Source organism: Rosa chinensis, chromosome 5, assembly GCF_002994745.2.
Source record: "Rosa chinensis cultivar Old Blush chromosome 5, RchiOBHm-V2, whole genome shotgun sequence".
NCBI lineage: Eukaryota > Viridiplantae > Streptophyta > Magnoliopsida > Rosales > Rosaceae > Rosa > Rosa chinensis.
In genome coordinates, this window is record NC_037092.1 from 10,650,800 (window position 1) to 10,668,673 (window position 17,874).

The window sequence follows — 17,874 nt, forward strand, 5'->3', positions numbered from 1 at the left end:
TCATCGTCCTAGACACCAGCATAGATCTTCTGAAGTCAAGTCTCCAATTCTTTTGCACATTAATACCATTTCATTTTCATTTCGCGCTTTATAACATTGTGACCAACACCAACAAGGTTGGTTAACTAATCTCACACAACCGTGATTCTTGTCATATATCGCCTATATATATATATATATATATATATATATATATCTCGTTCATATCTAGCCATACATTTTGAGGTTAGTTGACGTATTTCAACTCTGAATTGGGAGAGGAGAAAACCACCACATAATCAAACCAGAAACTGACGGTGTGGTTTTGAGGTGATAGTTGTGTTTTTAACAACAAATTTATCCTACCTAACTTTTCATTAGTGCGAGACTGCGAGTGCAGTATTATCGCTCGTAGGCGTATTACTCTGTTATGGTATTTTGGAATGTGGGACGTCTCATCAAGTAGGGATTCCTCTGAATGGGCTTAATGAAGAAGGGTATTTGATCTCGATAGTCTTGTCCACGATTGTCATTTTCATCGATGTAGTTGTATTAGTTTGTCGATAAGCAAATATTTCCTTCCTCTGAGGTTTGATCCCAGTAGACTTTATGTAACAAGGTTTTAGAAGTCTCTAAACATTTAAGTCAAATTAGTCTATTAAAAACTCGCATATATTATGGTTTAAGTTCGCCAATAGTATGGATGTGACAGCAATGGAAACGAAGTAGGTAAACGTTCTCTTCAAAATTCAAATCATAAAATTCAGAAAATAATGTTCAGACGAGAACTTGGCCTGTGCATCAAGCTAGCTTAGCTTTCTTCTTGTTCAATATTGCGATGATCTATGTAGAAACTTGCTGTGCTTCGTGAAAATTCGGGAATCTTCCTCATAGAGATTGCTCTATATTCAACTGTACTCGGGTCTGCGATCATCTCCAAAAACATGGACAAATGGTTGGTGTCTTTCACCGACTGAAGTAAAGTCAAGGCAATGGATCCACTTTTATTCACTGATTGAAGTAAAGTCCAATCAATGACATTAACATATTGATTTAATTTAGTACGATTTTGAATGTGGATTGAATAAGAAATATTCCTGCAAGTCATTCCTAGCAGTCTAACCTAACGTTCAGTGACTTGAACAAGACTCAATAGAAGAAGGTCGTAGACGATTCAAACTTTGTCTTGGCTACTACCCTTGTTCAAACTTGGTTTTATAACATCATATATTTTTTCTGACAAATTAACTCTTGGGAGTAAGATAAAATTTAAGCCTTGAAATATTTCAGTAGTTTTCACACTATCAAATCACTCTCTCGAATCTCAAGCAACACGTGCGCGATATGTTTAGTTTGGTTTGCGAATTAGAGATTGTTATCATTGATCACCTAAGTATATAATTTTTTTTTTCATTTGAAAATTGAATGAGCCACACCACAAACAAATATTATGCCTTAATTGTATGAATAAAAGAAACGAGCATTTCTAGCTCCACACATGTTTTGCATGTGCAAATTTTTTTTTTCTAGAAAAAAAAAACGGTTATTGCAAACAAAAGATAATGGGAGAGAAAAGTGGGGGTTATGGATTCTTTTTTGTTTATTTTTTTAATAAAAATATATTTTGTGAATGTCACAATTGTCCTTGTGATTTAATTAATTTTCAAATATTTTTAATCTTCTAGGGTTATTTTTGTCAAAAACTCAAAATTTTTGATTTTGGCTAACAAACCATCTTCTCTTAATACTAGTATAGATATGAATTAAGTGAAATGGTAGTTGTCTAAACTAAGAGATTTTTTTTTTAAAGTTTCAAAATGACACTTATGAGTAATTTTCTATTTTAACTAATGGTAATTCCATTAATAAAACTCATGTCAAGAAGGTCATTATATATCCACTCACTGCCTCACAATGGACAGAATAAGACTTCGTGGTGAAACGACAGTGATATATAGGATAGACCAACTATATTCGAACTTATCGCTCACTTAGAAGCGAGCCTATAAGCTACGGAAAAAAAAAATAGCAAATAGACAAGCAAAACTATATTCGTTAGGGCTCATTAAGTAATCTAACCTAACAAGCATAAGGCCCTAAAAAAATAGGGAATTATTTAGCTAAAACAAAGACTAAAAATAGAGGCCACAACCCAATAGCCCACAGTTTGCTCTAGCCCAAGCCTAACAGCAAGCAACCAATCTAATCTATGTCGCATCGTGCTAAGCCGCCGACAGTCTAACATAGCATCCCAGCCGTCGCCGCGAGGAAGAACACTACCATCATCACTCGATGCGGTCAACCGGAGCCATCAATGAAACCCAATAGGAGAAGACCCAACCTACCAAGATCGCTCTTCACCCCGCCAAGTCACCACCAAACAACTCCGCTGCCTACGTCTCCATGAAAGCCATCACCTGTGCGTTGCCCCTTGACCCACCAAGTTGTCGTCGATCCCACATGCCACAACGCCCAATAGACCAAGATCCGGCAGCGATGCCGTAAAACTCCAAGCAAAGAGACAAACTGAGAACAACTACCAGCAAGCCTTTAAGGCCAGTCTAGCAGTAGCCCTGATATCACGCAACCAAGGCCGACATAGATGCCATCACGAGACGGAACCTCTTTTCTCATCTTCACATGAATAAGTTTTATAAACTAAGAGAATTTAGATGGCTTTATCCAATTGAATTGCTCGTGACCTAAGTATCTCCAAAATAACCATGTAAAAAAAAAAAAAATCATTTTTAAGGCTCCCAACTCTTACAACATCTATTTCTTTGCAACGCAACCTTTGATTGCACTTGGTTACAGATCGACACAATTACATAAGCTGATTAGAGAGTTTCAATTTATTTTATAATATAAATAGTCATATGAAAAAATTGCTACTGTAAGAGCTTAATCGACCAAATAATGTAACAAGGATTGCACTGGCAATATAATTGAGTAGTAGAGTAAATTGAGGGGGTCTTCGGATCCTTCTAACTTGACCTTGTACAATTGTATGACTGTTATCAATAAAATTATTGTTTGATTTTCCTAAAAAAAAAAAAAGGATCGTACTAGAAAAAAAAAAAAAAAAGGCAACATTTTTCCAACTTTGTGCTTATCAAAAATGTTCACCTGATCAGTCATTGACTAAGAAAATAATGCTCAATCACCCTTGAATGTAAATCCAATGGCAGAGAGAATTATTATTAAGTTTAGGTGTTTTGTTTTCGACCATTGGATGTAAATCTAAGGGTTATTGAGTATAAATTATCTGGTCAGCAACTGACAAAGTGAACACTACTGGTGTACTTATTAAACATGGACTATATAATCTTTTTCCTTTTTCGAGATTCCAATCTATAAAACAAATGAGAGCTCAATGAAAGTATAGAAAATGTAATGTTATTTTTGGTACAAAAAAAATGTAGTGTTATTATTTTTGTTTTTATTTGATCAAATAAGTTAGTGAATGAAATTGGGGCTTGTGATTTGCTCCAGCAACCGCGGATGAAAAGCATAAATGCGCAGGTGTGAAACTGTGAACTAAAAGCCTGTACCAACCAACTACCAAGGATCCAACAAGTACAACTGCATTTATTAGAGGGTCCCATTCCCACAGTCATTCAGCAATAATTTCAAACGGCAAAAGGTAAAACTAGTTTTTACACTGAAAGCCCTCAAAAGTCAAAAGTATGATGTCATAATTACAGACATTCCTTTTCAAAAGCACACCATTATATCAAAGATCCTTTTGAACAGTTAACCTAAAAAGAAGAAGATCCTTTTGAACAAAATCAATTAAGCTCAAAATGGTTTAATGATGAGATTACTTAGTCATATCCTCGTTGAATGCATACGTCTATGATTCATATAAAAGTTAGATTTTATAAAGTCAGAATTAGATTTTGACGTATCAAGTCGTTGTGTACAAATACATTACTATAATATTATTTTTTTGAATGAGCATGCTCAAAATGGTTTAATGACGAGATTACCAACTTAGTCATATCGGTGTTGAATGCATACGTTTATGATTCATATAAAAGTTAGATTTTATGAAGTTAGAATAAGATTTTGATGAATCAAGTCGTTATGTACAAATATATTATTATAGTATTTTTTTTAACGAGTACTATATTGATATTTAGTTCTCAGACATTTTAATGTTGAATCAAATTACTATATTTATCTATATTCATAATAGTCATAACACAGGAAATTCATCGATTGAACGATTTGATTATTATTATAGATTCTTTGTCATTTTAATGATTGAATTAAATTACTATATCTGTTTACAGTATATCATTTTGATCATTTGATGGCCAATAGAATTACTACATTTGTCTAAATGTCTACTTCTTTCAAAACAACTTAAAATAGGTTATTAATCAATATAACGATTTGATTAGCATCTTAGATTTTATTCATTTTAAGTTTAATCGAAGCATTGCAAACAAATATAGTGTTTACTACTTTATAGGAATCACCATTAATGAGCAATATAGAAATAGATTTAGTGCACCGACATAAATGAATTATTAAATTATATTAAATACACTCTTAGGTTATTAATAAAAATATTAATTATAAATATCAAAGGTTGAGATAATCTTATAAGTATTGAGTTATTTACACCGTCGGTACATAGAATAATTTCCATTCAATTATGTACGTTAAACTTGAGAAATTAGCCTTTATTCAACAAAAAAAAACTTGAGAAATTAGAGACAAGAAAGTGGCCAAGTTTTGATCTTTTTTCCCCTTTTGTAAAAGTATTCCTTAATAGACCAAAATATAAATAGAACTGTGACCTATTGGACAAAAAGAAAAAGAAGAAGAACCCTAACCAAAAAGGAATAATAATAAAACTCCACAGCCCCAAAAATACTTTTGTTTTATGTAACCAAAAAAAAAAACTTTTGTTTTATAACCCACAACTCCAAAAAAGTTGAAAACCCCCAAAAATATAAGAAAAAGACAATCATACCCTCCTCCAACCATTCTCCCCCATTATTCACACCCCACCAAAAACCCCAATTTCCACATTATCCCCATAAATATTTGTGTTTACCACCATTTTTAATTCTCTGTAAAATAATTATAGGGAAAGAAATCTGATCGTAATCGGTGACGCACGCTGCCAAAAAGCTCAAATCTTTTTGTATAGTTTTTTGTGGGTCGTTGTGAATTTAAATAATAAACGCTTGGTCTTTGGTTCCTCCACAAGAACAACATACCGTCCCATATAAGAGAACAAATTCCATTTCATTCACTTTCTCACAGAGACACAACAGCTCTTCAGAACTAAGATACAGAGAAGGAAAAAAAGGTCAGCGTTTTCTTCATGGAAATTTGGGTTTGGTTGTTTTTTTTTTTTGTAGTTTGATCCGAGAAAGGTGTAAACTTTCCAAAGTTGTGTGAAGCTTTTGCTGTAAAGGCAGAGTCTTTGAGGTTTTTATTGCCGCTTGGAATGTGAAATTTATTGGGTTTTTTTGCTTCTGTTTTTGGCTGTTTCAGTGTGGTAAATTTTTTTTTTTGTTTTCTGGGTTTTTGATGAACTCTTTATCATGGTGTTGTTATTAAGGTGTGGATTATAGTTGGTGTTGTATTTTTAGTATGAGTTTAGTGGTATGTATGGTTTACTGGGAAAATGTACTACAACAGAAGGAGTTTAGATAGATATGTTGACTGTGACTGTTTGTAAGTTGTGGCTGGAGAAAATGAAAACTGGGTTTTGAACTTTTGAGAGTTTTGAAGTCAATATCTGTTGAATTTTCTGTGTGGGTTGAACTTTTTTTTTCCTTGAGTTTTTGAAGATGTTGGTGTATAATTTTCACCTAAAGGAGAGAAAATTTGATTTTCGTATATCCCGATTCTCTTTCTTGATGCTCGGATGCTCCATATTCTCATACTATGTGCTGGATGAGAGAGCTAAAGATTTGGAATTTATTGGGTTCTGTTGACTATGGGAGTGGTTGATTCTCGGCTAAATTCAGTGTTATGATACTGCAGGACTGATGAAGTATGCACTTTAAGTGAACTGTTCTTGTGAAGAAAGCAATCAAAAATGGGTTTTAAAGCCCTGGATTGGTATTGTCGCCCGGTGGCCAATGGGGTCTGGGCAAAAGCTGTGCTGAATGCCTTTGGTGCATACACTCCGTGCGCGGTTGAGTCTATAGTTGTCACCGTTTCTCAGTTGGTACTTCTGGCTCTGTGCATCTATCGGATATGGAGGACCAAGAGGGACTTCAAAGCCAAAAGGTTCTGTTTGAAGTCCAAACTGTACAACTATATGCTGGCCTTATTGGCTGGTTACTGTACTGCCGAGCCTCTGTATAGATTGATCATGGGAATTTCAGTGATGAATTTAGATGGTCAGTTTGGCCTTGCGCCATTTGAGGTTAGTTTGTTGATCCATCATTTTTTATTTTATTTTATTATTATTTTTTATCTGTTGTGAGTTTATCTTTTTGAACCTGCCATTCCAGTAGCTTCAACTTAAATATGGGCAATTGAGCTGAATAACTGCAAAAAGAGTTTTTCAAGGCATACTAACTCAAACTTTCTTGCAAAATCCAATATTTTCATTTTTCACATGTTGGGCAATTACTTAGTCTTCACCTGTTAAGTAGAATAAACAAAAGAAACCAAGATATTACTTGGTTTAATCCATTATAACATATCCATTACTGGACCAAGATTACAGGATACTTAATTTGTCAGTTCTCAGAACATCAATATATACAGGGCACATGTTAGCATCATTAACTTCTTGTAGTGAGCTTACTTGAATATGCTCAATATTTAGTGTGATCCCTTCTTGCCAGGTGGTTTCTCTGATCTTACAGTCTCTTTCTTGGTGCTCTATGCTGGTCATGATTGGTGTGGAAACCAAGATCTATATCTGTGAGTTTCGATGGTTTGTAAGATTTGGAGTAATTTATACTATAGTAGGGGATGCTGTGGTGTTCAATCTCATTCTTACAGTGAAGGACTTCTACAGCAGGTTTCTTTCTCTCTGTTTTACCAGGATTGGTTCTTTTCTGTTCAAAAATTGATATGGCCACTTATGTTGTTAAAGTTTTCATATTTTATCTTTGATAGTACATTTCAGAGATTTATAGTTGTGCAAGATGGGCTCACAATCCTTTGTAATTCTTGCAGATCTGTATTTTATTTGTACATCAGTGAAGTTGTTGCTCAGGTATGCTTGGTCTTCTCTGTTATAATCTTAGTTGTCCCTGGTTAGCTTTCGTTTGCTTCTTTGTGTCCCGCATTTTTAATTATATTGCAGTAACCTTCTGGCTTTAATCTAATTATATTAAAGTCAAATTAGTCATCTAGCACTTCCTGTAGAAATCTACTCTACCAATCTCTGAGAAAAGGGAGGCAGCAGAAGATATGGGGCGCATACATGGTGTATGCCTTGGTGTAGTGATATGTATCCATTTGTGAGCAGATGTAACTATGTTTAAGATAAAAGTGGAGTGAAACTATTGGTCAATAATAAAAGCTTCTTGTATTTTCTTTAATCAGACTATAAATCAAATGCCAATTGGTTTTTGATATTTACTTCTATTCGGATGTAGGTTTTGTTTGGAATTCTTTTGGCTGTGTATGTTCCAAATTTGGTTCCATATCCTGGTTACACTCCAATCCAAACTGAATCAATTGATGATGCTGCATATGAAGAACTTCCTGGAGGAGAGCATATATGTCCTGAGAGGCAGGCCAACATATTGTCAAGTATGTTTAAAATTATTTATCTGAACTTAATGCTCAGCATCTAGTAATTTTGCAGAGATTTTAGAGAAATTATTAGTAAACCAAAATTTTTCAGACATGTGACCGTAATCCATTTCAGCCATTTCAACTTTAGTACTATCTGCTGAATGCGCTTGTTATAGGTGATATCAGCTGTTTTTTGGACCAGCGTTCATATTCTCATATTTTCAATTTGTGTGTTTGCCAGGAGTAATATTTTCATGGATGAATCCCCTTATGAAGCTAGGCTATCAAAGACCCCTCACGGAGAAAGATATTTGGAAATTGGATACTTGGGAACGAACTGAAACACTGAACAATAAGTGTGTGCTTGTTACTTTTAAAACATTGTTTTCATTTAAACTTATATACATCACAGTTTAGATCATAATCTTCTCAATCACCTTCTAGGTTTCAAAAATGTTGGGCTGAGGAAATACGAAAGCCTAAACCATGGCTTTTAAGAGCATTGAACTCTAGCCTTGGGGGAAGGTAATTTTTCGAGACCCACAGCTATAAGTCTGAATGCCACATTCTTTACTTATGGTCTTGTGCTTCCTGTGCAATCTTCTGCATATGAATCTCATTCATGTTTTATATTTCCTTCTTATAGGTTTTGGTGGGGAGGCTTTTGGAAGGTAATCATACACGAATACACGATATCATTGTTGGTTTTCTTGTTTTAACTCTGTTTTATATCCCAATAAGATATAGCAGAATATCAAACCACATGATACATGTAATAGTGCACAAAGTTCATTACAGATATATTTTATCAATAAGAATACTTTATGTTTGGTAAACCAAAATACTGTTCTTTATTTTTAGTAGGATAGTGTTGTTCGCTTCTTACTTCTTAGTCTAGTATACATGTAGCTCACACGGTTCAGTGAGTTCCGTGATTTCATTTATAGTTTTTTTTACCACAAACTCTTCATGGCACAATTTAGTTCGAGGTAATGTTCCTATTGTAGAAAAGAACAGTAACAGTTTCAGTATGTCAGATATTAACATACAGCAGTTTGGATGTTGTTAGTCACACAACTTATTTTATTGTTTTGTTGGAAAATTGTAGATTGGCAATGATCTTTCCCAGTTTACGGGGCCGCTTATTTTGAATCAGCTCTTACAGGTTTGTGTTTATTCCTATAGTTCAATGGATAATATATATATATATATATTTTAATTGTTTGTCTTGTAACATCTATATTTACAGTACTCATTATTACAAGAAATTTAGTCGGCATAATGATATTGGTGATTGTGGCTATGTAACTGTTATTATGAGTTCAACTATGGCTGTCACACCTGCCTGACTCTGTGTATTTGTCGTAATGATCCTGAATTATCTGTAGCCACTTGAAATTTCCATATAAGAAATAAAGGTAACTGAAACACCATTGTCATCTCAAACAAAGGAAAACAACATTCACTTATAATGCCACATTAGCTTTTAACCAAAGTTACTTTCTTTTTTCAAGTATGCTGCCTAATTCCTGCATATTTGACATGTTCGAACTCCGAAGAATTGTATCAGAGTCTCGTAACAGATTTCTAATTGTAATTGCTGTTATACTTCTTTTTCTAACTACTTTAAATATTCTTTAATTTGTCTGCAGTCTATGCAACGAGGGGATCCAGCATGGATTGGTTACATCTATGCCTTCTCAATATTTCTTGGAGTGGTATGATATCCTTAGATTATTTATGCTAATTTGTTTGCAGTCTTCATTCTGCAATATTTTCTTTGCAATATGGAATTGGAAAATCAAGCAGAATTAGATATCTAATTGGTTTAAATTGCTTCCAGAGCGCTGGTGTGCTATGTGAAGCTCAGTATTTTCAAAATGTTATGCGTGTTGGTTACCGACTACGGTCAACATTGGTATGTTCCCATCACTTTCCATCTTCATTTTTGTTAAGGCTTATTAAAGTTATTATTTTCACATGTTTTTAATTTCCATTAATGGCATGTCTAATAGCAAACATAAGTAAATTGGTTTACATGTCCTTTACATTGTCCTGGGTGAGTGAGGGTTATAGTTTTCTAGACATTCTTATGCTTACTGATGTCTCTCGGTACCAAAATAAATTCAATCTTTAGTAGTTTATTTCTTGGGTGAGTAGGGTATATTTAGCAGGTTTAGAATGAATTGTGAGAGCATGTAGGTTTTTAATTTGCTTAGAGTGGGATTGGTTTTAGTGTTCAATGGTCAGGGTTCAGCTAGTAGGATGGTCTTCTTGCTGACAAAGAGTATTAATAATCTTGATATATCTCGGAAATGTATTAATCCAGGAAAGTATGCAACTCAAAAATATATGGTAAGCAAAATGTGTTAATAATCTTGACAGATCTGTATGTGATTCTTTTCCTCTTAGGTTGCTGCTGTATTTCGGAAATCTTTAAGGCTTACTCATGAAGCTCGAAAGAAGTTTCCATCCGGAAAGATAACCAATCTGATGACAACTGATGCTGAAGCACTTCAGGTATGCATTCCCATTTCAATAGTCAACATACTGTAACTATTTCTAATTATGTTTGGTAACTATCTGTAGATATGCCTATATGCTGTCAAACAAAGTTTAGATTTCTGTGCTTTCAGAATTTAGATCATTGAATAGTTGCTCAAATTATGAAATACAAATAGGTTTAGATTTATGTTATGCCTGGATTAATTTTTCTTCTTTCCTTGAACAGCAAGTAACCCAGTCTCTTCACACTTTGTGGTCAGCACCATTTCGTATCACGATCTGCATGGTTCTTCTTTACCAAGAATTGGGTGTTGCTTCACTACTTGGTGCACTCATGTTAGTTCTTATGTTCCCCCTACAGGTAAATGAGTTGGTTCATTGATTTTGCTTGTTTTTCCCATAAAAGCTACTTTAACATGTAGTTATACTTCAAAAAAGTTACTACTGGTAACTACATGAATATCACCTTCTTTTCTCACCAAAAAAAAGTATCACCTAATATGATCTGTTCAGCTGTCCTGACCAACTCTACTAATTTGTTTCTTGGTGTTTGTGATTCACTTGGAACAGACTCTTGTTATAAGCAAAATGCAGAAATTGTCTAAGGAGGGGTTGCAACGTACAGACAAGAGAATTGGCCTAATGAATGAAATTTTGGCTGCAATGGACACTGTGAAGTATATCTCAATATTGTTGATTTTTATACATTATTTAAGGGATTAAAACTGACAGTTCGCTTTGATTTTCAAATGGCTCAGATGTTATGCATGGGAGAGTAGTTTTCAATCCAAGGTACAAAGTGTCCGAACTGAAGAATTGTACTGGTTTCGGAAAGCATCACTACTGGGAGCGGTATGGCTTTATTTCTTTCTTACGATATGAACAATGCAAAAATTCATGAGGCTTTTTATGTTATATTATATTTGTACTCTACTCATCTAAAAATATGGACCTCTTCCCATTAACTGAAGTAAGTATTTTGCACAATGACATATTAGTCTGGACTTACAATATTTTCCCTGTTAAAATGCATATCCGAATTAGTTTTAGTGTTGAGGTGCTTTACATTTTTTTTTTTTACCTTTTCCTTCTACTTTCGCTTATTCTTTTCCCTTGTTTTGCAGTGTAATGGATTTATACTAAATAGCATCCCAGTTGTGGTCACTGTGATTTCCTTTGGATTGTTCACTTTCCTTGGGGGAAATCTCACACCTGCAAGGGCGTTTACATCACTGTCTCTATTTGCTGTGCTTCGATTTCCCCTATTCATGCTTCCTAATATAATAACTCAGGTTATGATTTCTTTCCTCAGTCATGAACCTTTTCAGAGTTTGACACTGTTTACATTTTGTCAAACTACTTGCCTCGTGTTTTTCCTCTAAATTTCCTTCAAATTGACAGGCAGTTAATGCTAACGTATCTGTAAAGCGCCTGGAGGAATTACTTTTAGCTGAAGAGCGAGTTCTTCTGCCAAATCCTCCTCTTGATCCAGGACTGCCGGCCATCTCAATTAAGAATGGATTCTTTTCTTGGGATTCAAAGGTCTCATTTATAATGGATTCTTTTGTAATTACATGGCTTGCTTAGACTTAAAATTGTGGTGGTTAGTTTTGCATTTGTTTGCTAACAGACCTTGAAAATTTATGTTGTCCTTCAGGCAGAGAAGCCCACGTTGACAAATATCAATTTGGATATTCCTGTTGGGAGCTTGGTCGCAGTTGTTGGCAGTACTGGTGAAGGGAAGACATCACTTATATCTGCAATGCTAGGGGAGCTTCCTTCTGTAGCAAACACGAGTGTTGTAATGAGAGGAATGGTTGCTTATGTTCCACAAGTTTCGTGGATTTTTAATGCAACCGTAAGTTTTGATGCCTATATTGTGGGTCTATATATGCCTTTCAGATAAGTATTTGTGTGGATTTAACAAGGCCAGCTGTTTCTGTCAACCTTGAAAACTTGACGTCAATAATGAATTAATGATAGAGATGTTCTAATTCTCAAGATAAGTTAGTTGAATACGGTAGTCTTGGAATTAGTTAAACCTTGAGTATTAAATCAATTATAGTGCAATCTACTTGCTCCTGCAAATTGTTAACTTTCATATTTATGTTTGCAGGTACGTGACAACATTTTATTTGGATCGTTCTTTGAGTCTTCAAGATATCAGAAGGCAATTGATGTGACTGCATTGCAGCATGACCTTGACTTATTGCCTGTAAGTGCTGTTAGAAAGTTCTATCTTGCTGCTAGTTTTTATGGTCTGAGTCCCTCACTTGTGTCACATATTGAATCATTAGGGTGGTGATCTGACTGAGATTGGTGAAAGAGGAGTGAATATTAGTGGCGGACAGAAGCAAAGAGTCTCTATGGCTAGGGCTGTCTACTCCAATTCTGATGTATATGTTTTTGATGATCCCTTGAGTGCCCTTGATGCTCATGTGGCTCGACAGGTTACTTTCTTCTAACTTTAAGTTTCACCCAAGGACCTTTGTCATCCTTGTTGCTTCTACATACTTTGATTGTTTTTTTCTTTCTGCCAATTAGGTGTTGCTTCTACATTCTACTTCTAAATACTACATATAACCTGCGGTCTTGTTACTCAGCATGGCCTCTTGTGACTTTTGCAAATAATTTTCACTTCAAGATTCAGAGCATCATTTTTTTTTTCTTTTGGTGTGTGTTTATGGTTGAATTTTCTTTGTCATATGCCATGATAAAGCTTGTGGAAACTTCCTTGGAAGGGACAACAAATGTCTAAATGCACACCATTTATTCCTTTCTACAATTTACTTGTGTGCACTATCTATGGTTACTGAAAGTTGCTTACTCTTTTCTTTCGGGACAAAAAAGTTATAATAAATTGTCATGTTGTACACTTATCTTATACAATTTATGTCTTTAGGTTTTTGATAAATGCATCAAGGGAGAGTTAAGAGGGAAAACCAGAGTCCTTGTTACCAATCAGCTACATTTTCTTTCGCAAGTTGATAGAATCATTCTAGTTCATGATGGAATGGTGAAAGAGGAGGGAACATTTGAGGAGCTTTCCAACAATGGCGTGATGTTCCAAAGGCTAATGGAAAATGCGGGAAAGATGGAAGAGTATGGGGAAGAGAAAGAAGATGATGAAACTGTTGATCAGAATGGCGAAACAATTGATCATAATGCCTCTTTGAAACCTATTGTCAACGGGGTTGTCCATGATATGTCAAAAACTGCAAGCCATGCAAGTAAACAAAAAGAAGGAAAATCTGTTCTTATTAAACAAGAAGAAAGGGAAACAGGAGTTGTCAACTTGAAGGTGTTGGCGAGGTAATCAGATTTTCAATAGTAACTTCAGTATTCCCTCAGTTTTTTCGTGATTTGAGATATCCCAAAAGTCTCTCCTAAAGAAATCTAGGTTCAGGAGGTGATTGGAGAATCATCTCGTTATCCTCAGTATGGGTTTAGGCTTCAATATGAATTCACATAAGCACATTATCTAGGTATACAGTGTTTAGAATTCTACTTAAAGACTTGTGCCTGCTGACTGTATTCATCTCTCCTTGCATTCCCTTTTCTTTTCGCCTTTCCCCGAGCTCTTTTCCTTCTTTGGCAAATTTTGACCTTAGATTTAGCATAATAATATACTATAAGGTCTGAAGTTTAATGGTATGGCCACTGGGGGTGTGACCCCAACAATTCTTAAGCGGGTGAATGTCTTTCCTGATGGGCGTTCAGGATTTGATTTATTTATGTGTCTTTGCTTTTGTTTTATAAGCAGATAGATTATGCTACAATAGCACTTAGAAATTCCTACTTGTAGAATGATTTCATTTCGTACCGTCTTGCATAGCTTAAAACATGAATGAATGAATGAATTAGTTATTTTATTCTGTGTGTCCAGGTATAAGAATGCATTAGGAGGCTTGTGGGTGGTTCTCATACTCTTTACATGCTATATTTCAACTGAGGTTCTACGAGTTTCAAGTAGCACGTGGTTGAGCCATTGGACTAATCAAGGCATAACAGGGAAATATGACCCTAGTTTCTACAATCTGATATACGCACTTCTATCTTTTGGTCAGGTGAGTTTACAGTTAGACATAAGTTTTTGGTGTAGAAGTTTCAAAATTTTGTAGTAACATGTTGTAATGATAATCCTTATACATATGTTGGTTTCAGGTTATGGTGACACTGGCAAACTCTTATTGGTTGATTATTTGTAGTCTTTATGCTGCGAGGAGGTTGCATGATGCCATGCTTGGGTCCATATTAAGAGCTCCTATGGTCTTTTTCCAGACCAATCCCCTTGGCAGGATCATTAACAGATTTGCAAAGGATCTTGGAGATATTGATCGGAGTGTGGCTCTATTTGTAAACATGTTTCTTGGTCAAGTTTCTCAGCTCTTTTCTACTTTCATCTTAATAGGGATCGTGAGCACTATGTCCTTGTGGGCCATTCTACCTCTTTTGGTTTTGTTTTATGCAGCCTATCTATACTATCAGGTATGTGAAATCATCCAATGGTTTCATGTTTGGCGTGTTTGGCACTTACAGAATCCTCTTTCCTTAATCTGTCATGCAATAGATCAGTTTATCTTTATCGTAGTTCAATATAATTTAACTTTTTTTAAATAAAAATTTGCAAAAAGTTGCTTCAGAGTGTGATTAGGCTTCAATTTCTTGGACTGTGACCATTGAGGACTTATTATGTCTGTTCCTGTTTTATCGTTTTGTCGAACACTTTTCTAATGAACTGTTTTCTTTTTGCTCTTGGGCAGAGCATGGCCCGTGAGGTGAAGCGCTTGGACTCCATCAGCAGATCCCCTGTTTATGCCCAATTTGGAGAAGCATTGAATGGTATATCATCGATTCGTGCATATAAGGCTTATGATCGGATGGCAGAGATTAATGGAAAGTCTGTGGACAACAATATCAGATTCACGCTGGTGAATATAAGTGCAAATCGGTGGCTTGCAATCCGTTTGGAAGCATTGGGAGGTCTCATGATATGGTTTACAGCTACCTTTGCTGTTATGCAGAATGGAAGGGCAGAGAACCAGCAGGAGTTTGCATCCACTATGGGTCTCCTTCTTAGTTATGCTCTTAATATTACAAGTCTAATGACTGGTGTACTGAGACTTGCAAGTCTGGCTGAGAATAGCTTAAATGCTGTTGAGCGGGTTGGCACATATATAGAGTTGCCTTCAGAAGCTCCTGCTGTAATTGAGAGCAACCGCCCCCCTCCAGGATGGCCTTCATCTGGATCCATTAAGTTTGAAGATGTTGTTCTGCGTTATAGACCTGAACTTCCTCCAGTTTTGCATGAGTTGTCTTTCACAATTTCTCCAAGCGACAAGGTCGGAATAGTTGGAAGGACTGGGGCAGGGAAGTCCAGCATGCTAAATGCTTTATTTCGAATTGTTGAATTGGAGAGAGGAAGAATTTTGATTGATGGTTGTGATATTGGTAAGTTTGGACTTGAAGATCTACGGAAAGTTCTTGGTATTATTCCACAGGCACCCGTTCTTTTTTCAGGTATACCATTCTAGTCATTGTTTTAGTAGGTAGAATTACATATATGTTCATGTAAAATCCATATTCTAATCATTCTACTGTTCCGTTTTTCCTAGGAACTGTGAGATTTAATCTCGATCCATTTCAAGAACATAATGATGCTGACCTATGGGAGGCTTTAGAGAGGGCACATTTGAAGGATGCCATCAGGAGGAATTCTTTGGGTTTAGATGCTGAGGTACATGCTCATCTTTGCTTACTTGATGTGTGTTGATTTGTGTATATTTGCAACAGGTTCTTTCTTATTGATACCCTAATTACAATTTTACAATAGTACCTTCATCCCTAAAGTACCCTTCCTTCTGATATGTCAAGGTCTCGGAGTCAGGAGATAATTTCAGTGTTGGACAGCGGCAACTATTGAGTCTTGCTCGAGCACTCTTGCGAAGATCAAAAATACTTGTTCTTGATGAAGCAACTGCAGCTGTTGATGTCAGAACTGATGCTCTTATTCAGAAAACTATTCGTGAAGAATTTAAATCATGTACAATGCTCATTATTGCTCATCGTCTAAATACCATTATTGACTGTGACCGAATCCTTCTGCTTGATAATGGCCGGGTATGCTTTAATTTAGAGTTCTTTAAGCTCACTCTTACTATATATATATATATATATATATATATATATTTTCCTGAGGTGAATTTTTGCATTTTTGTGGGGATTCCTGCAAATTTGAATCATTTATACTAAAAACTCTTGGCAGCTTTTGAAGTTCAGCACCTAATAGCTGGTTTTAATTCATTCTTTTGTTGATAGCAAAATTTTTGTGCCTCCAGGTTCGAGAATATGATACTCCAGAGCACCTGCTGTCAAATGAAAGAAGCGCTTTCTCTAAAATGGTGCAGAGCACAGGCGCAGCAAATGCCCAATATTTACGAAGCTTGGTCCTTGGGGAGGGAGGAGAAAACAGAAGAGAGGACAACAGCCAACTAGATGGACAGAGGAGATGGCTGGCCTCTTCTCGCTGGGCTGCAGCTGCCCAGTTTGCCGTTGCTGTTAGTCTTACTTCATCCCAGAATGACCTTCAAAGATTGGAGTTTGAAGACCAGGACAGTATCCTCTATAAGACGAAGGATGCAGTGATAACTCTCCGAGGAGTCTTGGAAGGGAAGCATGACAAACTTATTGAAGAGTCACTTGATCAATACCAGATCTCTAGAGATGGGTGGTGGTCATCTCTCTACCGAATGGTTGAAGGTACAGTTGTGACTCCAGTTGCATTACTTCACCCTCATTTTTGAAGAACTCAATCAATAATTTTCTCATGTTCATTTTTCATATATTTTTTTATCTACAGGTCTTGCTGTAATGAGCAGACTGTCGAGGAGTAGGCTTCACCAGTCAGAAATTGGTTTCGAAGACAGATCAATCAACTGGGACCATGCTGATATGTAGGAAAATGGTCATTGTGGTATAGTGATGAAGTTTTAAACAGCTTCTGATAACTTACCATTTACACCAATCTTCAAATGTTGTCTAATTTTTTGTAATTTAGATTCGACAAATTTTCTTAGTGGCTTTATATGATGAGGGTGATAGACACAGGACACTCTTAAGGTGTCCACTTTTGTAAATGCTTAATTGGGTGCTAGCTTCGGGGAATAAATGGGTCCCTTGCAAAACTTCAAGGTTGACCTTGTGATTCCAGATCACCATATCCTATTTTGTGATCTTATATGATGAAAAACCCTAGACAAATTGTGCAGACCTGCAGACTGAAATGAAACTGAAATTTAATTCGTTCCCAAAAGCTATCTTCAAGTGAATTAAGGTTGTTTACTTCTGCAGTAACTTTTTGTGCAGTCTTGGAAAGTTGAAAGCAAAATACTGTTATAGAATGAACAAACACATGAAAAGGTGACACTTTTATAAGCAACTTAGTATTCAAAATTAGTGAATAAGATGGTATCTTGTTGTTTGACCAAGAATAAAAAGTTGGTAACTTGTACTCGTGTAGAATCAATTCTTTTAATCTCTAATATAAGGTGGTGGTTTGTAGCGCAAGTTACTAAAGTTGGCCGTCCTTGGGTCGATGGTGATGGATTCGATGACGGAGAGAGCTTGAGACTCGTAATGAAGGTCTATGCAATTTGATGATAT

General features: G+C 35.7%; 1 protein-coding gene across 1 annotated transcript; it reads left to right on the plus strand.

Annotated features, from left to right (window-relative positions):
- Positions 1 to 5,148: 5,148 nt before the first annotated feature.
- Positions 5,149 to 17,524, plus strand: LOC112166220 (ABC transporter C family member 2). Its single transcript, XM_024303006.1, has 28 exons — positions 5,149 to 5,305; positions 5,989 to 6,376; positions 6,804 to 6,982; positions 7,141 to 7,180; positions 7,566 to 7,722; positions 7,949 to 8,063; positions 8,152 to 8,232; positions 8,354 to 8,378; positions 8,816 to 8,872; positions 9,360 to 9,425; positions 9,551 to 9,625; positions 10,120 to 10,227; positions 10,439 to 10,573; positions 10,783 to 10,889; positions 10,971 to 11,064; positions 11,337 to 11,504; positions 11,614 to 11,754; positions 11,870 to 12,070; positions 12,329 to 12,427; positions 12,510 to 12,662; positions 13,115 to 13,524; positions 14,099 to 14,279; positions 14,377 to 14,700; positions 14,976 to 15,732; positions 15,828 to 15,949; positions 16,087 to 16,332; positions 16,551 to 16,971; positions 17,072 to 17,524. Exons 2-28 carry the CDS (start codon positions 6,044 to 6,046, stop codon positions 17,167 to 17,169), a joined length of 4,893 nt encoding a protein of 1,630 aa, XP_024158774.1. The 5' UTR covers positions 5,149 to 5,305; positions 5,989 to 6,043; the 3' UTR covers positions 17,170 to 17,524.
- Positions 17,525 to 17,874: the final 350 nt, after the last annotated feature.